Source organism: Spea bombifrons, chromosome 8, assembly GCF_027358695.1.
Source record: "Spea bombifrons isolate aSpeBom1 chromosome 8, aSpeBom1.2.pri, whole genome shotgun sequence".
Classification (NCBI taxonomy): Eukaryota; Metazoa; Chordata; class Amphibia; order Anura; family Pelobatidae; genus Spea; species Spea bombifrons.
In genome coordinates, this window is record NC_071094.1 from 8,922,028 (window position 1) to 8,941,065 (window position 19,038).

The following is a 19,038-nucleotide window of genomic DNA, read 5'->3' on the forward strand; positions in this document are numbered from 1 at the left end:
GACGTGGTTTGTTCCATGGACACTTCCTGTCTGGCGTGTGATCAGAAAGTACTTTGTGTGACATGGTGTGTTTCTTTATAACATACAAATATTTAACCCCTTGAGTGCCAGCTATGTAGGAGATACATGGGAAACAAAGGGGGCTCAGTTGGCCCTCTATGACTCGGCGTATAGAGGCAGAGAGCTTTAGGACAAAGCTCCCCCTTTCACTTGAAGTGGTTTGTTCCATGGACACTTCCTGTCTGGCGTGTGATCAGAAAGTACTTTGTGTGACATGGTGTGTTTCTTTATAACATACAAATATTTAACCCCTTGAGTGCCAGCTATGTAGGAGATACATGGGAAGCAAAAGGGGCTCAGTTGGCCCTCTATGACTCGGCGTATAGAGGCAGAGAGCTTTAGGGCAAAGCTCCCCCTTTCACTTGAAGTGGTTTGTTCCATGGACACTTCCTGTCTGGCGTGTGATCAGAAAGTACTTTGTGTGACATGGTGTGTTTCTTTATAACATACAAATATTTAACCCCTTGAGTGCCAGCTATGTAGGAGATACACAGGAGGCAAAGGGGGCTCAGTTGGCCCTCTATATATTTCCTATGAAGCCGCACTTTCGCTGCTTGAAATAGCGACGTGTAGCGTACCGGGGCTGCCTGTCGGCTTCCCTTCCTCAACTGTTTTGCTTGTTGAAGAGTACAAGCAAGACGTCCATATAAAAAGATGCCTGTCTGGAGAGAAGTATAGTGATCTGTCTGTGACTAATCGGCAGCTTCTCTGTTAGTGCAAAAATGTAATAAAAAAATGAAAATTAACAGTTACCACGGTAATTAATGCTGCCCACACAAAAGTTAAAGAGACAGCGTGCTGCCGGCTGATGTACTGTGAGATCAGCTGGCGAGCATGCTGGTAGAAAATCCTGATCCCTGCTGGCTGGCATGCAGGGATCAGGGAGTGCGATGCTCTCCAAATATAAACCCCCTCCCCAATTCAAAAAATAAATAACATGAAAAACAAAAAGTTTACATAATGTTTTTAATTTAGCAAAATAAGCTGATGTGCTTTTGTGGACTGCAACGCTCAGGCAGAATGCTTCTGAGAATGATGGGAGTTTTAGCCCTCAAAAGTGGGTGCACCAGGGATGTAAAAAGGGTGCCACACATTTCTTTGCTACCTAGATTATATATAACCACGTATATTGCATACGTTTACTAAGAAAATGATTTGTTTTCGTTTCTTTTGCTATTTGGTGTAAATAATAGGGAGATGAATCAGAGAAATAAAGAGGAATTTGGTCCCCAAAATGGGACTCACGCATCATTAGGGATTCTTATGATTTCTAAAACAAAATCCCTTTGTGTAGAGAAGTTTATTTCATATATTAAGTCTTGTTGATATCGCGTACACCCACCATGAAATTTATGGTTTATGTTTCTAATAATAAAAATGATGTCTATGCTGCAACGTCCTTTTTAATATTTTACGGAAACATGTATAGCCATTATCCTAAGATTCCGTGGGCAACTTGGTAGGGTTGAAATGAAGGATTATGAGCAAAATACTAAATCCTCCATCATTCCCACGGATCTTTTGTGTAGCGGTTACCAAGTAACAGCACAGAAGCTATCATACAAATATATGTACCCAATAAAAAGGTTTTTTATAATAATACGCTAGCATTGTCATAAAAGTGATGACAACCACGCAACAAAAGAAAGCTTTCTTTAAGAACGCGCATCTGTAGATTGTAGCACAGAAAAGCTGGAATTCTACAATGTAATCTGCGACTTTCTTTTCTTTTCGTTCTTGCATCTGTGAAATTTATCTGAAGTCTGATAATGAACTATTGAGCAAATAGTCTGTGTTAATTAATATTTGCTAGAGTTGGTAACTATATGTATTTTAGAACTACACATGGTATCAACATGATGGCCTTCGTAGTTAAAAAAGCCTGTCCTGAAGACAGGGCTCTTTATAGCCGAGGCGTACTCATGCCCTCGCCTAATACAGAGAAGCCTCTTTTCACTTTCTCTCTGCTTGTTTTATCACGTTACCTTTGTTCTGATTATTCTCCACTGCCCCATCCTGCTGCTTTCCTACAACGAAAGAGGGATGACAAACACAACACATGAAAACAGACAAGACAGAATGCTCACGACGGAGACAAACAAGTAAACAACGGAAAGCGAGGGATGTGCCAGACAGCCAAAGCAATGCACATGAATGCACGGAGGAGAGGTTGGTTTACATGAAGGGGTGATAAACATTGCCATTTACCAGCTAAAGTAGGAAAAGTGAATGTGTCGCCAAAAAATTTCTACATGTTGTATTCATTTTTCAAACTTTAAAAAAATTCTGTAGTTTGAAAAATATTTGAATAATAGTTATCCTTATTTTTGCACCAGCTAATCTGCTAATCAGTTCCATAACGGGAAATAGAAGCGAAAATATACTATGCTACTTGGTTTTTTGACGTCTCTTTCTTGATCCTGTTCTGCTCTTCACCTTTGATTGGTCATGAGAAAAGTATATGACGAGTGTTCTGTCTCACTGTTCACCCTGGGAGTTCCTTCCACCACTTCATTTTTTACATACATGATATTTTTCTGGGTTATTCAATATTAGTGCAAACACATGTCATTGAGGTCAATTCCTCAAAGCTCACACGGAATGCACAACATAAAAAGAGGCTGGACCCATAGTAAAGAACAAGGGCGTACGGTTTTGTGTTTATCTACCACTTCAAAGTATTTACCACCAGTGTGACATAATTGGTCTTTTGGAGATGGCTCTCCATTTACTTCAGGAGGTGTCTTTGATCATCTGTGGCCTCCAAGGCTGAATTGACATGCCTTAAGACGAATTGGCGAATGGCCAATGGTGATCCCAACTAATTTACAATAATGATCAAAAAACATATCATAAACATAGTGTTCAGGGCGTTGAAGGGTTGTGGGTATCAGGGACATCAGCTCTCCATGAAGCAAGTAAAAAAGCTGCTTTCTAACCTGTGTGGCTTCATCTGCTCTGACTCCTACTCCTAAAGAGAAGGGTCAGAGCAGATGAAGATACATGTCCCTTAGAAGAGTATATGAATGAATAAAAACACAACATCGTAAGGACAGTTTCACGGAATCCAGGTCGGGCTTTTGTATTATGCTTTTGTTTTTTCAATGAAAGTATTTTGCATTAGAAAAATAAGTTTAAAGAAGTGGTAAATACACATCTAAAAAATCCCATCTAGAAGAGTTGTCTACCGAGAGCCCAGCCTTGTTCTACAACCTACTATTCTTTTAAAGGGATAGTAAAGTTTAATGTAAATTGCTAGAAATTGAGGTCTTCAGTAGATTAAATTATCTCTCTCAAGGCGGCAGGGAGGGTAGTCTCTAATTTTCAGGGTACCCGCGAGGTCCAAACTTGTTCAGATTCCATTCATATATCTTGCATCGCAATATATTGTGCCTTTAAATGTAGGTAAAGTAACAGATAAAAGTTAAAGGAAATTAGGTAAAATAGCAGTTAATCTGTTACAGATGTTTGGAACACCGGCACCCTGAAGAATCCGTTTCAGAGATACGACAGGTAAGGCCTCCGTTTTCAAGCAATGGTCTTCACACTTAGCTATGCCTTTAAATTGTATCCTTCTGGCTTGACCCTATGTAACACGTACCGTTTATGTAGCTGGAGTTTAGAAAAGCGTTAGCAGCGGTGATGTGGTGAGGACTGACAGCAGATTTGGTGGCTAGGAAAGACATTTTAGACAAAGGAAGCAGGTTGCATAGTTGTTGAAGAAGTGGGGGATGAGGCACGAGGGTTCGATCAGGGTTAGAAATGTCCACGAGCAAGGGGAAGAAGAAGGGAAGGTAAGAGAAACAAAAAGGAATAAAAAATAAACAATGAAATGGATTCTAAACATCAGTTATCTACGAGAATGAAAAGCAGCCGTACCGACCCCCCCGCCTCCCCACCAAAAAAAGAAAATATCAGAGCACTTTAAATTAACTCAGCCATTCACTCTTACAATTATCATGCAAGTGCCAATTAATTATGGAAGGGAGTCAACTGAATACATTAGTCATTTTTTCAAATCACCATTTTCATATTGCAATGAAAATACATTTTGAAAAATAGCTCTGTGGATAAAATACATTTCCATAGTATTCGAATTTACGGTATAAAACCTCTAGAAAAGGGAAAGTTCCCGGCCGTACTGCTGCTTTTTGTCTTCAAGGCACCCCCCCCCCAAGAAAAGGCAGCCAAAATACTAAAAGTGGACCGCAGCCTAAAAACTGCTTTACATTAATGGACAGAGCATAAAAAACCACCCGGATGTTTTGTTTACATGTAATACATACAGTTGTTTTGTGATATTTTGAGTATGATTTTTATTATCGCAATTATCTTTGCTTGTATGTAATCATTTTTTTAACCCATTATAATTGTGGGAGTACTCAATGGAGGGGTACGTAAAATACAAACCATATAGGCTACCATAATCACCTTTGGCAGGTAGGTATTTGTAAAAAATGTAAGCATGTTAACAAAACATGTAGGCAATTTTTTCAATGTTCTGTCGATTAATGTAAACATTTTTATGAAGTTGGTCCCGCTAATGCAGAAAGAAAAGATATGGAATTAACCAAAAACACTGATTTTACTTGGAATGTTAAAGGGCTCTAGTACGTAAAAGGACTGAAATGAACCTAAACGGTAACATGAAAGGGAAATGCCCGCCATCTTTCCTTTCTGCATATATTAGAAGACTTGCGCACACATACTAGTGGGACTACAGCGATAGCCTATCAGCATCTGACTAAAAAATCTAATCATTTCTTAAACAATTTATAATAAAAGTAAAACACAACATGGAGCATGTTCTCTCATATTACAATTTACAAACAGGTAGCGACATAACGATACATAAAAAAATTGAAATGACTAGTCACGTAAATACACATAAAATTGTATACATACATGTATATACATATATATGTATCTATGTATATAAGTACATGTTTGAAGTATATTTTTAAAAAGTTTTAAAAAAAATATTACATATTTTTATTACATCAGAATAGGAATTTATAATTTCAGAATAAGATACGAGTCACACATTTGTTTTTTAGGAGAGGACATGCAAATATGATGTTTAAACGTTATTTGTTCACCATGCCACATGAATATACAGAAAGGGCTGGAATATTTATTGGCCTGTCGGCCATAGTAAAATCGAGAAGAAGGCAGCTGGCTCAGATTTGGAGAGACAAACAATTTCGTTTGAACCCAGCAGGCAGCTGATATGATCATTTAGATATACTTGGTAGTCAAAGCTCGATTTACCTCTGATGCAACTTACCTATGAACACTAATCATTGGACTAAACTCAGGACTTCTGAGTTGCGATGACCCCTTGGTCCTCCAAGTCAACATGAGAGTAATTGCAACTTAACAAAGATAGATAAGGAACGTGAGCCCTTCTGCTTTGGGAAGTTGCATCTGAGCCTCAGAAGGTCCTAGTTGCAAAGTTGGAACTTTCATATGGAAAGGACCGTACTGGCCTACCGGGATACCGGGAAATTCACAGGTAGGCCCCCTCCCATGGGGCTGGTACTAAAGGCCATCTAATTATACATGTTAGCAAGGCCACCAGCCGCAAGGGCACAATATATTTGTGCCGTTTGATGCACAGATCTCCTATTCAAACTCCCGCTGCACGTCTGCATCAAACGGCACAAATATCTTTTGCTCTTGCGGCTGGCGGCCTTGCTCACACGTAGACCAAGACAACAGCGCAGACGGCCAGGCTCAGAGCCCGAGGATAGGGAGGAGTATGTTTGCATGAATATGAAGTGAGTCATGCTATGGCAAGGGTATGAAGATCATGGGGAATTAATGGTGGATGCGTATAGAGATTATATGTTAGGGGACATGAAGATGGAGGAGGATAATTAATGGTAAGGCATGGGAATGAATTATGATGTTGGGGGTATGATGGTGATCAGGGGAAGCTCTACACTTACACATGCATACACATACGCTCACACTAACTTCTTACACATACATACACACACAGCCACTCTAACACCATACCCTTACACATACATACATTTACCTACCCACTCATACATGCATTGACATACTCTTACAAACACACAACCACTCTTAACACCACTGACTTACGTATACATCCACACACCACTGTAATATCAAACACTTAAACATGGTGAATGTAAGCTTTAGCTCTACTTTTCTTTATTATAGTGGCTTGAGAACACCAGAATATTTTTTAATATATTTTTTCATTTTGATTTTTTTTGTTATGTAATACATTTTCTAGAAGGAAAGTGAGTTCTGCTATGAGTAACTGATATTTATTGGTGTTTTTCTTTATCAGTTGAGATGCAGCTTCATAAGCCAAATCAGATGTGCTGCCTAAGCTAAAAGGCTGGTCTCTACTACAGATAAATCAATACTGCACCCACACATATGGCAATATCATGCTTTATTGCAGGACTATTAAAATCAAGCCTTAAATATCTATAAATAAAGAATCTTGAATGATTATATTGGATCTAGTATTGGAACCCACTTTTTAATGTGGCTTGCATGAGTTGCACCAAGTTTTGGCTACTTAATTTATAAGTTAAAACAATGATTAACCAACCAGCCCCTGCTATGCATTCACAGCCAGAAAGGTTTAATCAGAAGCATGGTGATACCAAAACCTGGTCTTTAAGTTTAAATTGGTAAAGCGCAGCCAATCAAATGGTAGGCATACATATGGCCCAGCAGAGAGTATAGATTACCTTTCTTGTCCTTCTTTTCTTCTTCTTCTCCACCAGCTCCAAGTAAGGTGAAAATAATCCCGGTTTGTGAATTTACACCAACTGCTGTGACCACCATTCTGCCAGATCCCTCCATGACATGGGTACCTGCCAAGCACGCATATGACCTTTGATTATACGTGATTTTGTATGGTAACTATAAGTACTCCAAAACATAATTCTAATTACTTGAAGTGTCACATGAAGTTCCATGTGTAACTCTTACCGGAGAGAAGCATTGGGTCCTTTTCTACAGATTTACGCACGTGGTCAGACTCTCCTGTCAATGAGCTTTCGTCAATTTTTAGATCATTTCCCTGGATCAGAACACCATCTGCGGGCAGCAGGTCGCCTGGAAATCAGAGAACAGTCAGAAAATGGACCAGGTTAGCTTTCATCTCGCCATATTTACTGATGTACACAGAGACAAATGAACTCAGGGAAGCCCAGATAACATCTCACATTCTTACAGGCCATAAATCTCAAGCAGAACCTGGTTCTTGGTCTTGTCTAATGTCCATGATGACCTTACATGTTGTCACTGAGAGGGTGGTAGATAAGTAGAACATTCTTCCAGCAGAAGTTGTAACGGTTAATATTCCAATGGAGTTTAAACATCCATGTGATAGGTATACAACTCTCTGAATCTAAGTGGTACAGCAGAAAAAAAAAGACAGCAAATATGGACCGAATGAGTTTTAATCTGCTGTTAAATTCTACATTTATATTTTTTATGTGTTTATATTTCCTTCTAGAATTTATGCTGGGAGTCTATTCTATGTATCTGCCACCTTCACAGAGAAATAATACTTTGTCACATTCCATCTAATCCTCAGATGCTCTAGTTTGAGATGATCGCCTCTTTCCTGGAATAAGACCTTCAAATTTGACTTACTTGTAACATGTCAGACTCCTTCTCCTACTTATTCTAACTTTAAACCCTCACTAAAAACCCACATATTCAGAAAGCATACAATGTATCTTCCCAATGCCTATAACCTGCATCCTGAAGAAACCATTTGTCCACCATTAATTTCAGATCTCCGTGTCACTGTCTTCTCCACATCACCCTCGCTACAATCTAATCATTCTCACCAAAGCAATCTCTCATCTGTCTCTCATACACACCCAACCTCCTAATAGATTGTAAGATCGCAAAAGCAGGACCATCTTTTCTTCTGTCCCAATGTATGTTAATGCTTAGTTTGCAGAGGTCCTAAGTCTTCTGGGATTTCTGTTGTTTCACTTCCTTGAATTAGGCAAGAATATCCCTGATGCACGGCCGATCACTGTAAAATCATAGACTTGAAACAAGGAATCAATAGTCAGTTCTGTTAACCAGGCCTCCTGGAGTGCTTCCACGAAAGGGCAGAGCCTCCAAATAATGCAGATGGATTCGCGGAGAAAGAGAGTTGAAGAAACTCTTCTCTTTCTCTGCAAATCCGTCTACAATATTCTGGCCTCTTGGAGTGCTTCCGCAAAATGGCAGTGCCACGGCGTGCCCCACGGGGACAGCCTCTTCCTCGTTCCTCCACTCAGGGGAGAGGGTGTGCGCGGAGGCACTACCCTTTTGAGGAGCTTGATACCTGGTTAATGGAGCTGATACCTGGGAGACGCGGACGAAGAAAGAAGAACAAGAAGACAGAAGAACAAGATGAGGCAAGAGAAGAAGCGGAGCTGTGGAAAAGAAGATGAGGACACAAAAGCAGCCACCTGAGAAGGTAGGAGGACACTGAGACCGTGAGAGAGATAGTAAGAGTGAGAGCTTGTGAGAGAGTGTGAGAGAGTCTGTGATTGAGTTAGTGTGAATAAGAGTGAGTAAATGTAAAACAAAAACTTGGAGCTCTCTGCTTTGTTTTCATTTGTTTTGTTATTGTTATTGTTAAAATGAAAATCTGTACAAAGCCGAATGCTAATTTGGACTAAAAAAAATATGTACATTTTGGCCCAACTGTGTCTTCAGCGATTTTTGACAGCATTACATTTATGAAGTTTTCTTGCCTTCTAGGGGCGCAGCACCCGGCCCCCCTACCAATCTCTCTAAAGACCATTTTCCAAATTTGGGATCTCTGCGTTTCTATATTTTCAATATTATTGTTAATTTTCATTCTAATAGTAATAGGTCTACAGAATCTGCTGGCGCTATGTAAATAAATGTAATGTAATAAATGTTGAATCCCCTTCTATCATTTACCCTCTCTTCTTTTTCTAAGTAAAACCAATTCAAATAATTTAGTATTTCCTGATAATGCTTAATGTATTGGCAAAGTTTACCAGTATAGCATAGCATGACATATATAAGTAACCATTAGCTATTTATCTATCCTCCTTATGACTTGTTGTGCCTTCTGTTGCAAAACCTAGATAGTTTTGACAAATACCTTCCCTGCCCACCCAATTCTTCTCTGCCCCTCTTATGAGGTTTTTTTTAGACAGCTTCCACTAAAAACAATGAAATATACAAATGTTGAGAAATATTTATGCAAGTAGGAAGACGACAAGTCTAATTTATAGCCAGTCGTTGCCCTAAAAAGCCTAATTTTCTACATGAGGAATAGACCTTATAGAATAATGTAAGGTTTTCATTTTGTTAAAGGTACCGTTTTAAAATGTGATAATTCCAAATTAAGGCACAACAGGAAAAGATGACAAAAACAATCAGGCTTTTATTCATATATTTGGCATGAGGTGGCGCTAGTGTGTTTTGGCATAACTTGTATTAACCCTTAATGCTTATGCCACAATAGCATTATAGTTCATCTTCAAATACATAGTTTATAGGGACGTCAGTGATCTGTTTTGTTTTTTAAACTTTTCAGTTTGTTTAGATGTTATTTCTAATATTTGACATTTTTGGAAAAGGTAGAAATATACACAAATCCATAAATATGTTCCATGTAAAGACCGTGTGTTTTAGTTATGCTTCAGATTAATACTTTAAATTTTTTTAGCCCGGTTTAAAGTCACAAAATGAAATCAGGTTGACCGTACCTCGAAATTGTGAAAGAACTTGTGTTTCTGATTGAAAAGTGTCTGCTATTTTTATAGTACAAACAGGGAAAAGAAAAAATGTCGGTACGCTAAGCTAGTCTCAGGCTCAAATAATACAAATGTATAATACGAGGCCTACCAAACAGGTGTAAGCATGCTGCAAAAACAGTGTATTGGCTGTACAATGTATACAAAAAGCAAAAACTGTCTGCGCTTCTTACCCTAATAAAGTTGGCAACAAATATATAAACATAATATAAATGAGAGGTTTTGGTATTTTTATAGTACAGCTTGTTATTCATTTTTAAATCCGCCCTGCTCTGTAATTAACTCCTGCAGGACTCAAAGACATAAAAGTCTTCCAGAAATAAGGAAAACCAAAGAGATGTGCGCTACATCCGTTATAAGAATGAATTTCAGTCATTAAAACATATAGGACGTTTTTATGCTCTTTAATTCCTTTAAGTCATTCCTTCTCACCATATTTAATTTGGGCGATGTCTCCCACAATGAGCTCAGCCACAGGAATCTGTATGACTTGTGCATTTCTGATGACGGAGAATCTCTGTTCTTGCTCGATGCGACTCTGCAGTCCCCGGAATTGCTTCTCCTTACTCCAGTCATTGAAGGCTGTTACCCACACCACGCAAATGACAGACAGCAATATGGCGGCTCCTTCGATCCACCCGGCTTCTGATTCATTGTCATCGTGACCGCCAGTCGCCACGTTTCCACAGTCTAAATGCAGAAACAAGACAAGTTTAATAATCTGTACTTCTGCATAAAAAAGGCTGGGTAGCTAAATTGTTCTGTCGTTTTAAAAATATATTACGATGCTATTGTTAGGTGCAATATAAGGTGGAGAGGGTGGTAGATAACTGGAACAGCTCCTCAGCAGAAGTAGTAGAGGCTAAAACATTGAGGGAATTTAATGTGTGTGTTTAAACTAATTTAACTATTTTGTTGTTGTTCTTAGTCTACTGGCACATTTTACCCTAGCAGTAAAATATCAACAATGGCCATTATTATCATACTTCCCAGGATGGGCCACCCTTTTGCTCTCCCAGGTTTGTATTTCGAATAACCATCATCAAATTCAAAATGGCTGGTCGGGAACGTAGAGGTCTCTGACCACGTTTAAGGCTAAATGTTAGCCAATGACCAACTGAAATGCTTATTAATGCATAAATGGTGGACATTAAGCCAACGGTCTGAACACCACAGGGCATGCCGGCAATGTTCCAGATAAAAAGAATTCCCCATTTATCTGACTTCCTCCATTTATCTGACTTCCTCCATTTATCTGACTAGCAAAAGGATATTCTAGCCAGCCCTGGACTGGCCATCTCCCCGGTGGGCCTCTAGTTAAAAACACTCATATTCAACTAATCTGCTCCAGTGGCAGATCAGGCGCTGTAGTGTGCGGCTGCACATGCCCAGCCGTACATGAGCATAAAACAATAATGTGTGGCCTGTCATGTTCAGCCGTCATTCGTCATTACATCATTAGGCGGCCTATGGCCTTAAAGTGCCAAGGCTGTCTTGTTACCCCCTGTCTATCCCTGATTCTAGCCAAGGTTTCTATGTACTCATGGTGGGACAAAAGCCTACAGGGCACAACAAAAAAACTTAAATATAAATGTCACTTTGGATGTCTAGGATTTGGAATAAGCATGCGGATATTTTTAATTACAGAAAATCCCAAACAGGACCTGTAGGTTTATAGTAAACGGATTCCATTGTTCTGTGAGCGAATACATAGCAATGGCATAAAGACGAATTCACAGCAACCAGATAAATTACGTTTTCCAGTCCCCGAATTAGATTATTTTTGGCAATGTTACTATCGAACCCGAATGGCTGCACTGAAGGTTTTCGCTATTTGTCTATGAGAAGGTTAAGATATTAAGAATGTAATTAACTTCTGTGGTAACCGTGAGACTGTTTTCAATGCTCATTACGCAGATGTCTATAGCAGTCAATACGCTGTGAAATCGGGACATGAGCCAGGGCAGAATGCATTGATTTACTCTCGTCTTCATCCTTGAAAATTGTCAACTTGTGTTCAACAGCGGAAGTGAAAACAGCAACGTCATCCATGATTGGGTTGGGAAAAATGTATTGCTGGTGGGGAAGGAGGAACATTATTTTGTCATCAAGCAATTTAATGAGATGGTAAATGGGGTGGGAAACGAGCTACCTCCTAACATTTCAAATAGAAAGAGGGACACTTTTATTATGCTTTGTGTTGGAGGAATGGCTTTACTGAGAATTGTAGATTGTAACCTTTTGATTATTTTTTTTATTAATTATTATTATTATTATTATTATTATTCTAAATTCCTTACTTTATAATAATAATAATAATAATTATTATTATTATTCTAAATTCCTTACTTTATAATAATATTATATTATTATTATCTACAAAGTTGGGCAAATGTATAGAGTTACCATTAATTATTATAGCCCCCTTTACCCCCTTTAGATGAATCCAAAAACAGCACATAAAAAGCAGAGAGGCAGTTTAAATGTTTATACTCACTTTCGCTCTCTTCCCCTGATGGTGCATAGAATGAAAGCCCCAGGGAGACAATGGCAGCAATTTCCAGAATGATAAGAGTCACGTCCTGTAGTGCTTCCCAGACTAACTGCAGGAAAGTTTTGGGTTTTTTGGGAGGTATGAAGTTCATACCATATATCTGCCTTCTCTTCTCAAAATCTGCTGCATTCTCAGATAAACCTGTAAAAAAAGCAACATGGAGAAAATTAACGTTATCAAACCGAACAAACTGAAGGTAAAGTGGACAATTCAATAGCAAAAGATTTAGACGCTCCGTGAGCTAATTTACAGAAAAACGATATCTTATGTTAGGCTTAATAGTCTCTCAGCAATCTCATTATATGTTCTTGTGTCTTAACTTCACAAATGGCTCAACGTAAAGAATAGTGAATTCACAGATTCACCAAAATGCATGCTGTGAAAGAATGATGGAAGGTTTATGAACTATTTTGTAAGATGGTGAGTTGTTTTTGACATTTCTTGACTAAGTATGCATTGTGGCCTACGTGGCCAACTGATTTCTTAACATTAGCAGTCTCATACCCAGTCCTCAAGGTACACTAACAGGGCAGGAAAGGGGCAAAAAAAATAACCTAAATTGTAGTTTTTCAGCTACATCAAGCTAAGTTCACATCAGTGCTCTGCAGTATTGCATTTTAACCACATTTATAATTGTCCTACAACCCGGCTGAAGATTAACATGCTCATCCGCATACAACAGACATTGAATCAGATGGTGAGCAAAGAGACAACCAAAACCCTACACAATATTGAATGAAAGCACAAAATTGAATGCACTGATGCCATGAATTAGGCTTTAGATCCATTTGAGGTAGGAGCAGAATCAGCAAATGTCCCATTAATCCCACTATTAAAACAAGACCAAGGACTTAATAAGGTTTGACTCTTAAAAGTGGGCAAACTAGATAGGATAGATGGTTCTTATCTGCCATTAAATTCTAGGTTTCTTATTTTTCTATTCTACCATCCACTTGACCGCTATGGAATTCTATGAACTTCCTTTCAATGGCATATACTGTATGGACTCCAGTGATGGAAAATGATGGGATTTGTAACACTTAAACACCCCATTTCCCATTCCCAATATACCGGTAGGTTTAACAAAAAGGATCTAGGATAACCTGGGATATGATGGCTCACCATTAACATGCTGTCTTTGTATTGCTTTGAAGGAAAACACAGCAACATGTTGACAACAGTAACAGGGAGACTGGAATCTACATTGTGAAGGCTCACAGTTCATTACGACATTTTATTGGTCAGGGGTATTTCAAGTCAACAAGATACTTTTCGTTTAAATCAATTTATGTATACCGTTTGAGGGTAAGGCAGATGTTATAAATAAATCTGTTAATTTAATATAAATATTAAAAGTAATATTTAAAAATACCTATATCCCATCGCAGGGATATTACTTTCAGGTTAGCACTAGTTTAATGAATGTCCATTGTCTATATATTGAGAGATAGGATGTTAGCTTTGATCCTGAGATTTGCTCAGTTTTGCAATGGAGGAACATACAATAAAGAGGCATGATATGTTTATTATTTTTTTTTTAATTAATGGTCATAAAATTAACTTCATTATTGATGAGTTAAAAACATTATGCCCAAAGTAGGCAGAGGGTTGATAGAAGCGCATAGGACTCTCCATTTGCTTTCTGTTGCACAGGAGAGGGCTCGTACCTTTTGGCTAATACACACACTCACTCACCAGAACAGACACTCACTCTTACATATTCACAAACCTACACACCTATCAAACCTAACTCCTATCACAGCTAATTCCCTCGCACCTCATTCCTTCACACCTATCACACATCACACCTCTCTCCTATTACACCTCACTCCAATCACAGACCCTTCTTCCTCACCCTTTCTACCTGACAACCTAACCTTGCCAGGAGCGTTTACCAAGAGACTCTTTTACTAATATCTGGACCAGAATGCCGCATTGTACTTTGGTAAACATCAATGTTGGAGAAAAAAAAGGTTCTGTGGAGATACTTGAGACTGTTTAACTAAAAATAGCCTTTATATAAAGGCTGCATGTGAGATGAAGTGTATTGTTTGGTAATTGCTTTAACAAGGTTACAAATACTTTATACTATGAATGTTAGATTAAGTGAGCTTTGTAGGGTTAGATGTTAGCAATTAACATTTCTATTCATCCATTCCCTTTATATTCTGTAACTGTAGATATAAAAATAGAGGATTATTTTTTTCCACTAAGAATATAATTAGTAATTCATGATGTTTCTAAGTAAGATAACCAAGATTGGTTACTAGACATAGTATCTCTACACAAAGACACAATCCTACCTCACAAGTGTCTTTAGGCAGAACAGTCCCTCTATTGGACCCAAATCCCATTGTCCCTCTTTTCTCCCCCTCTTTAGTTATTTTAAATGTTAGGAAATAATGATGATGACAGTAGGGATTCCACCCACTTTCTTATCAGTGGGCGCAGATCACATGGACAACAGGGGTCACTGGCAGAGGCTAAATTGTGTATATACAGGATCAACTAATACCACCTAGGGGTTGGACCCCAAGGATCAAGTGGCCTTTGACAAGCTCATTCCGTACAGCCACACCTCCTGGAAGAAGCCACGGCAACTGATGGAGAGACGTGAGGGCTGCTGCGGTGGAGAGAGGTGTGACAGTGGCCCACATCAAATGGCCAGTCCGCGTCTGCCGAGCCCCCCCAACAGTCTATAGGTTCCACAAAAACAGATCAGCATCATTCCAGATATGGAAATTCCTGGTTATGTTATCAAGATACCTATTGCTCATATATCTTCTCAATGTAAATAAATGTACGAAATCAAATCAGAAAGAAAAACAATAATTGAATGGGCAAATGAAAAAGCAATCTCCAAAGCACGGAAAAAAAACTCACTTGTTTATCAGTAAAAAAAAAAAAAAACAACAAAGCCCAAAAACAATAAAATAAAACATGTAATTAATACCTATGTGGAATAAGTTTGTCACAGTAAATCGACTGGGGTGTTCGTTAAGGCTGTATGGGTAATCCAGTGTTTGTCTTGGAAGGTTACTGTAATAGAATAATTTGTCATTCACAACTCTCTAATTATAAACCACTTAAGGCTTCCAGATTGTATATTTACCACTGTTGGTGGTTCTGATTGGGGGTTTTTGGTTGGGTGGTTGAAAGGAGGTGCCAGCAGATTTAATTATACATAAAGTCTACAATTATTCCATCCTTTCAATTATTCCGAAAAGACATGATGAGAGCAACGCATAACATCTCCAAATAAACTGATCCGTAGGAACATGTAAGGTGTCTTTTGTTCCTAATGAAATCATTTCCAGATAAGGGAACCAGCCTTATTGTTAAATGTAGTTTCGTTAGGATGCTTGGTTTCAGCAGATAAACAGAGCCAGTCAAATTAAGATGTTAAGTTAACCTCCTGAGTGTTAGCTGGGTTGCCCACAGTACATTGTGGTAGAAGAGACTTCACTATCTTTGTTCTGCACAAGCTTTGTTGATATTCCTGGAAAACAAACTCAAAGCACTTGGTTTTCTATGGACTCTTTCCAGGAACTGACACGGAAGGTGCCATTGAAGAAGCTAGGCGTATATATTGTGATGTGTTAAGGAGGCTAACACATCAGGTCACTGTCTGGGGATTGTCGCAGGCTGATCCTCAGTTTGTTCAAAGACTACTCCATTGTTGACAGTCTTGAGGAAGAGGATTCATCTATTTTCACCTAACTCCCACATATTATTATCTTTTCTTTTTATAGCGCCAACAATTTACGCAGCACTTCTTACAATACATATAATCAAGGGGTATGACAATACCAGTGTTGACAGACTACACCCAATACATTAGGTGGAGAGAGCCTTGCCTGCAAGCTTACAATCTCGAGGATCCTCAAGCGTAACTAGAAACTGCAGATCCCCAAGAAACATGTCCAACAATGTCACATTTGCACCCAAACAGCTTGCGAGTACCTCCTGTGCCCCCAAACAGCTTGTGAGTGCCACCTTTGCCCCAAGCAGCTTATCAGTGTCCCCAAACAGCCTGTCTGTGCCATTTTTGTTTCAGCGTGTCATTATTGCCCCTTGCCCCCCAATATATACTATGACACCTATATGTAAACACACTAACACAAATGTACTCATACTCACTAACACATGTGTACACACTCATTCTAACACACATCCACATGCATGATCACATACACTTATACATAGACATCCATGATCATATACACATCCATAATCACATCCAAATCCAAAATCACATATACTTATACATACGTGGTCCAAGTCGGAAGGGCCCTTTCAGAACAATTTTGTACGGAGAAACAGGCACGAGGAGACAGAAACAAGTGGTTGCCCAGTTGCCCCCTTGTTGCAACTGCTACGACCCCTGTAGTTATGCCACGGTCATCTAGTGCTATTCCTGCTGCAATATCACTATTCTGCACCCTTGGGGTAGCAACACTTTGTCCTATATATCAATACAAGTACATTTTTATGTGTGCTTACCTTCTCAAGAAGTTATTGATACTAAATAAAACATATTATGCCTTTTATTATGTCTCTTCCAGCATCATGGTACACTTGGGGTGGTACTGACCCTGACAGAACCACATGCATTATAAAGCATTCTGATCTGCTATGATCATTCTCCTTAGGGGATTGCTTATCCTCCCAAGCTTACAAAGTCCTCCAGCTCCCTATGATACAGGAAGCAGCAGCACACAAGAGTCCCAAATCTGCAAAGCCACAGCAGCAAGGACTGTCAGAGAAGATTAATATGCATAAAATATATGCTTTTTTGGAAAGTAGGAAAAATTACCTGCTATGAACTCTTCACAAGGAGGGCATTAATCAGAGAGGCAACACAGAGACCAAAAATAACTCTGAAGGAGCTGCAAAGCTCCACAGCGGAGATTGGAGTATCCATCCGTAGGACCACTTTAAGCCCTATACTCCACAGAGCAAACACGTTTGTTGTTCACCTAAGGCACGTGAGAGACTCTCCAAACGTATGGATTAAGGCACTCTGGTCAGATGAGACTAAAATTTAGCTTTTTGGCCATCTAGGAAAATTATATATCTGGTGCAAACCCAACACCTCTCATCACCCATAGAACACCATCATGCTGTGAGGATGTTCTTCATCCACAGGGACTGGGAAACTGGTCAGGATTGAAAGAATGATGGATGGCGCGAATTATAGGGAAATTCTTGAGGTAATCCTGAGGCTCACCTTCCAGCAGGATAATGATCCTAAGCATCCTGCAAATGAAACATTTAAATGTCTTGGAATGGCCTAGTTTCAAAGCCCAGACCTCAATCCAATTGAGAATCTGTGACATGACTTCAAGATCTCTGTACACCGGCAGAATCCATCCAATTTAAAGAAGCTGGAGCAGTTTGGCCTTGAAGAATGGGCAAAAATCCCAGTGGCTAGATGTGCCAAGCTTCTAGAGACGTACCCCAAGAGACTTGCAGCTGTAATTGCTGCAAATGGTGGGTCTACAGAGTATTGACTTTGGGGAGCTGAATAGTTATGCACGCTCAAGTTTTCTGGGGGGGGGGTTGTCTTATTTCTTGTTTTTTCAAAATGGTAGGCATGCTGTGTAAATAAAATGATAGAAACCCCCAACAAATCCATTTTAATTCCAGGTTGTAATGCAACAAAAGAGGAAAAATGCCAGGGGGGCTAACATTGCAAGGCAATGTAATCGGACAGTCTAGTGTCCCATGAAGCCCCACCAATGGACAATGTATATTAAAGTCTTTTTTTTCTCGTGCAGGGTAAATAATGCAAAACAAAGTACTTAACTTAAGGTCCCTCGGCCCTTTTGTAGTACCACTTCTGGCAACAGAAAACAGCTAAGCACTGTCATTTGTTGGGGATCTCACCAGACTCTCTGGAACTCAGGGAGAGCTGACATATTCTGGCCTGGTGGGCAGGTACAGCTGAGTGACCCCACAGCCCCTTGTGCTCCCCGCCAGGTAACTGACATATGCACTAGCACACACACATTTACACAATCACTCTAATACACACACACACATTGTATACACACTAAAACATCCTCACTATATGACACCTCATACCTCCACACTATCACACCCCACATCTCCATAGCCTAACCTTGCTGGAGCCTTTTTATAGTTGCTCTTTTACTGCAGGGTCATGATCCTGCGGGGTTCCTGCCTCTGCGAGTGGGCCGGTCCAACAAGGACCACCTAATTTGAAGAATTTTGGACCGGCCCCCAGGCCAGCCAACCCCTGATGGACAATTTCAGAAGGGACCACTGTACTGTATATGTTTGCAGTGCCATTCTGCTACATGAAGGTATATATTATATTCTGTGCTCCGTTTGCACATTAAAGTTGATTTGGGTGAACCTAAAATCTAGTGAACATTATGGATCTAGGTGGCTGGGGCCAGGTCAGAAATCACTCTCCGTACTGATGTCACATCTGCTACCAGAAGCAGAGGGGAGCACAAGGAGACAAAGGGACATCTGGGGTAGCTGCCCCTCTTGCCCTGTTGAACATAGTTTGAATATAACCTAAACTGCATTTGTTTATAATCCTATTGATTGTGTCTGTCCGGGTTCCTTTCCCTTTAAATACAATGAAATACATTCTCA

At 39.4% G+C, this 19,038-nt stretch overlaps 1 protein-coding gene and 1 long non-coding RNA gene across 7 annotated transcripts in view; one reads left to right on the forward strand and one right to left on the reverse strand.

The window, feature by feature from the left end:
• LOC128503499 (uncharacterized) overlaps positions 1 to 19,038 on the forward strand; it is a 289,541-nt gene that overhangs the window by 60,224 nt on the left and 210,279 nt on the right. The gene's annotated exons all lie outside the window — the stretch shown is intronic.
• ATP2B3 (ATPase plasma membrane Ca2+ transporting 3) overlaps positions 1 to 19,038 on the reverse strand; it is an 82,442-nt gene that overhangs the window by 27,062 nt on the left and 36,342 nt on the right. For 2 of the 6 annotated variants that reach the window (XM_053473585.1, XM_053473587.1), the window contains exons 4-8: positions 12,352 to 12,549; positions 10,287 to 10,544; positions 7,042 to 7,167; positions 6,798 to 6,923; positions 2,046 to 2,087 (exon numbers count right to left, since the gene is read on the reverse strand). In XM_053473585.1, coding sequence (XP_053329560.1) covers positions 2,046 to 2,087; positions 6,798 to 6,923; positions 7,042 to 7,167; positions 10,287 to 10,544; positions 12,352 to 12,549 — 750 coding nt within the window. Of the gene's footprint in view, positions 1 to 2,045; positions 2,088 to 3,661; positions 3,734 to 6,797; positions 6,924 to 7,041; positions 7,168 to 10,286; positions 10,545 to 12,351; positions 12,550 to 19,038 lie in introns of all 6 variants that reach the window. The other 4 variants (XM_053473586.1, XM_053473588.1, XM_053473583.1 and 1 more) reach the window with 3 other exon arrangements.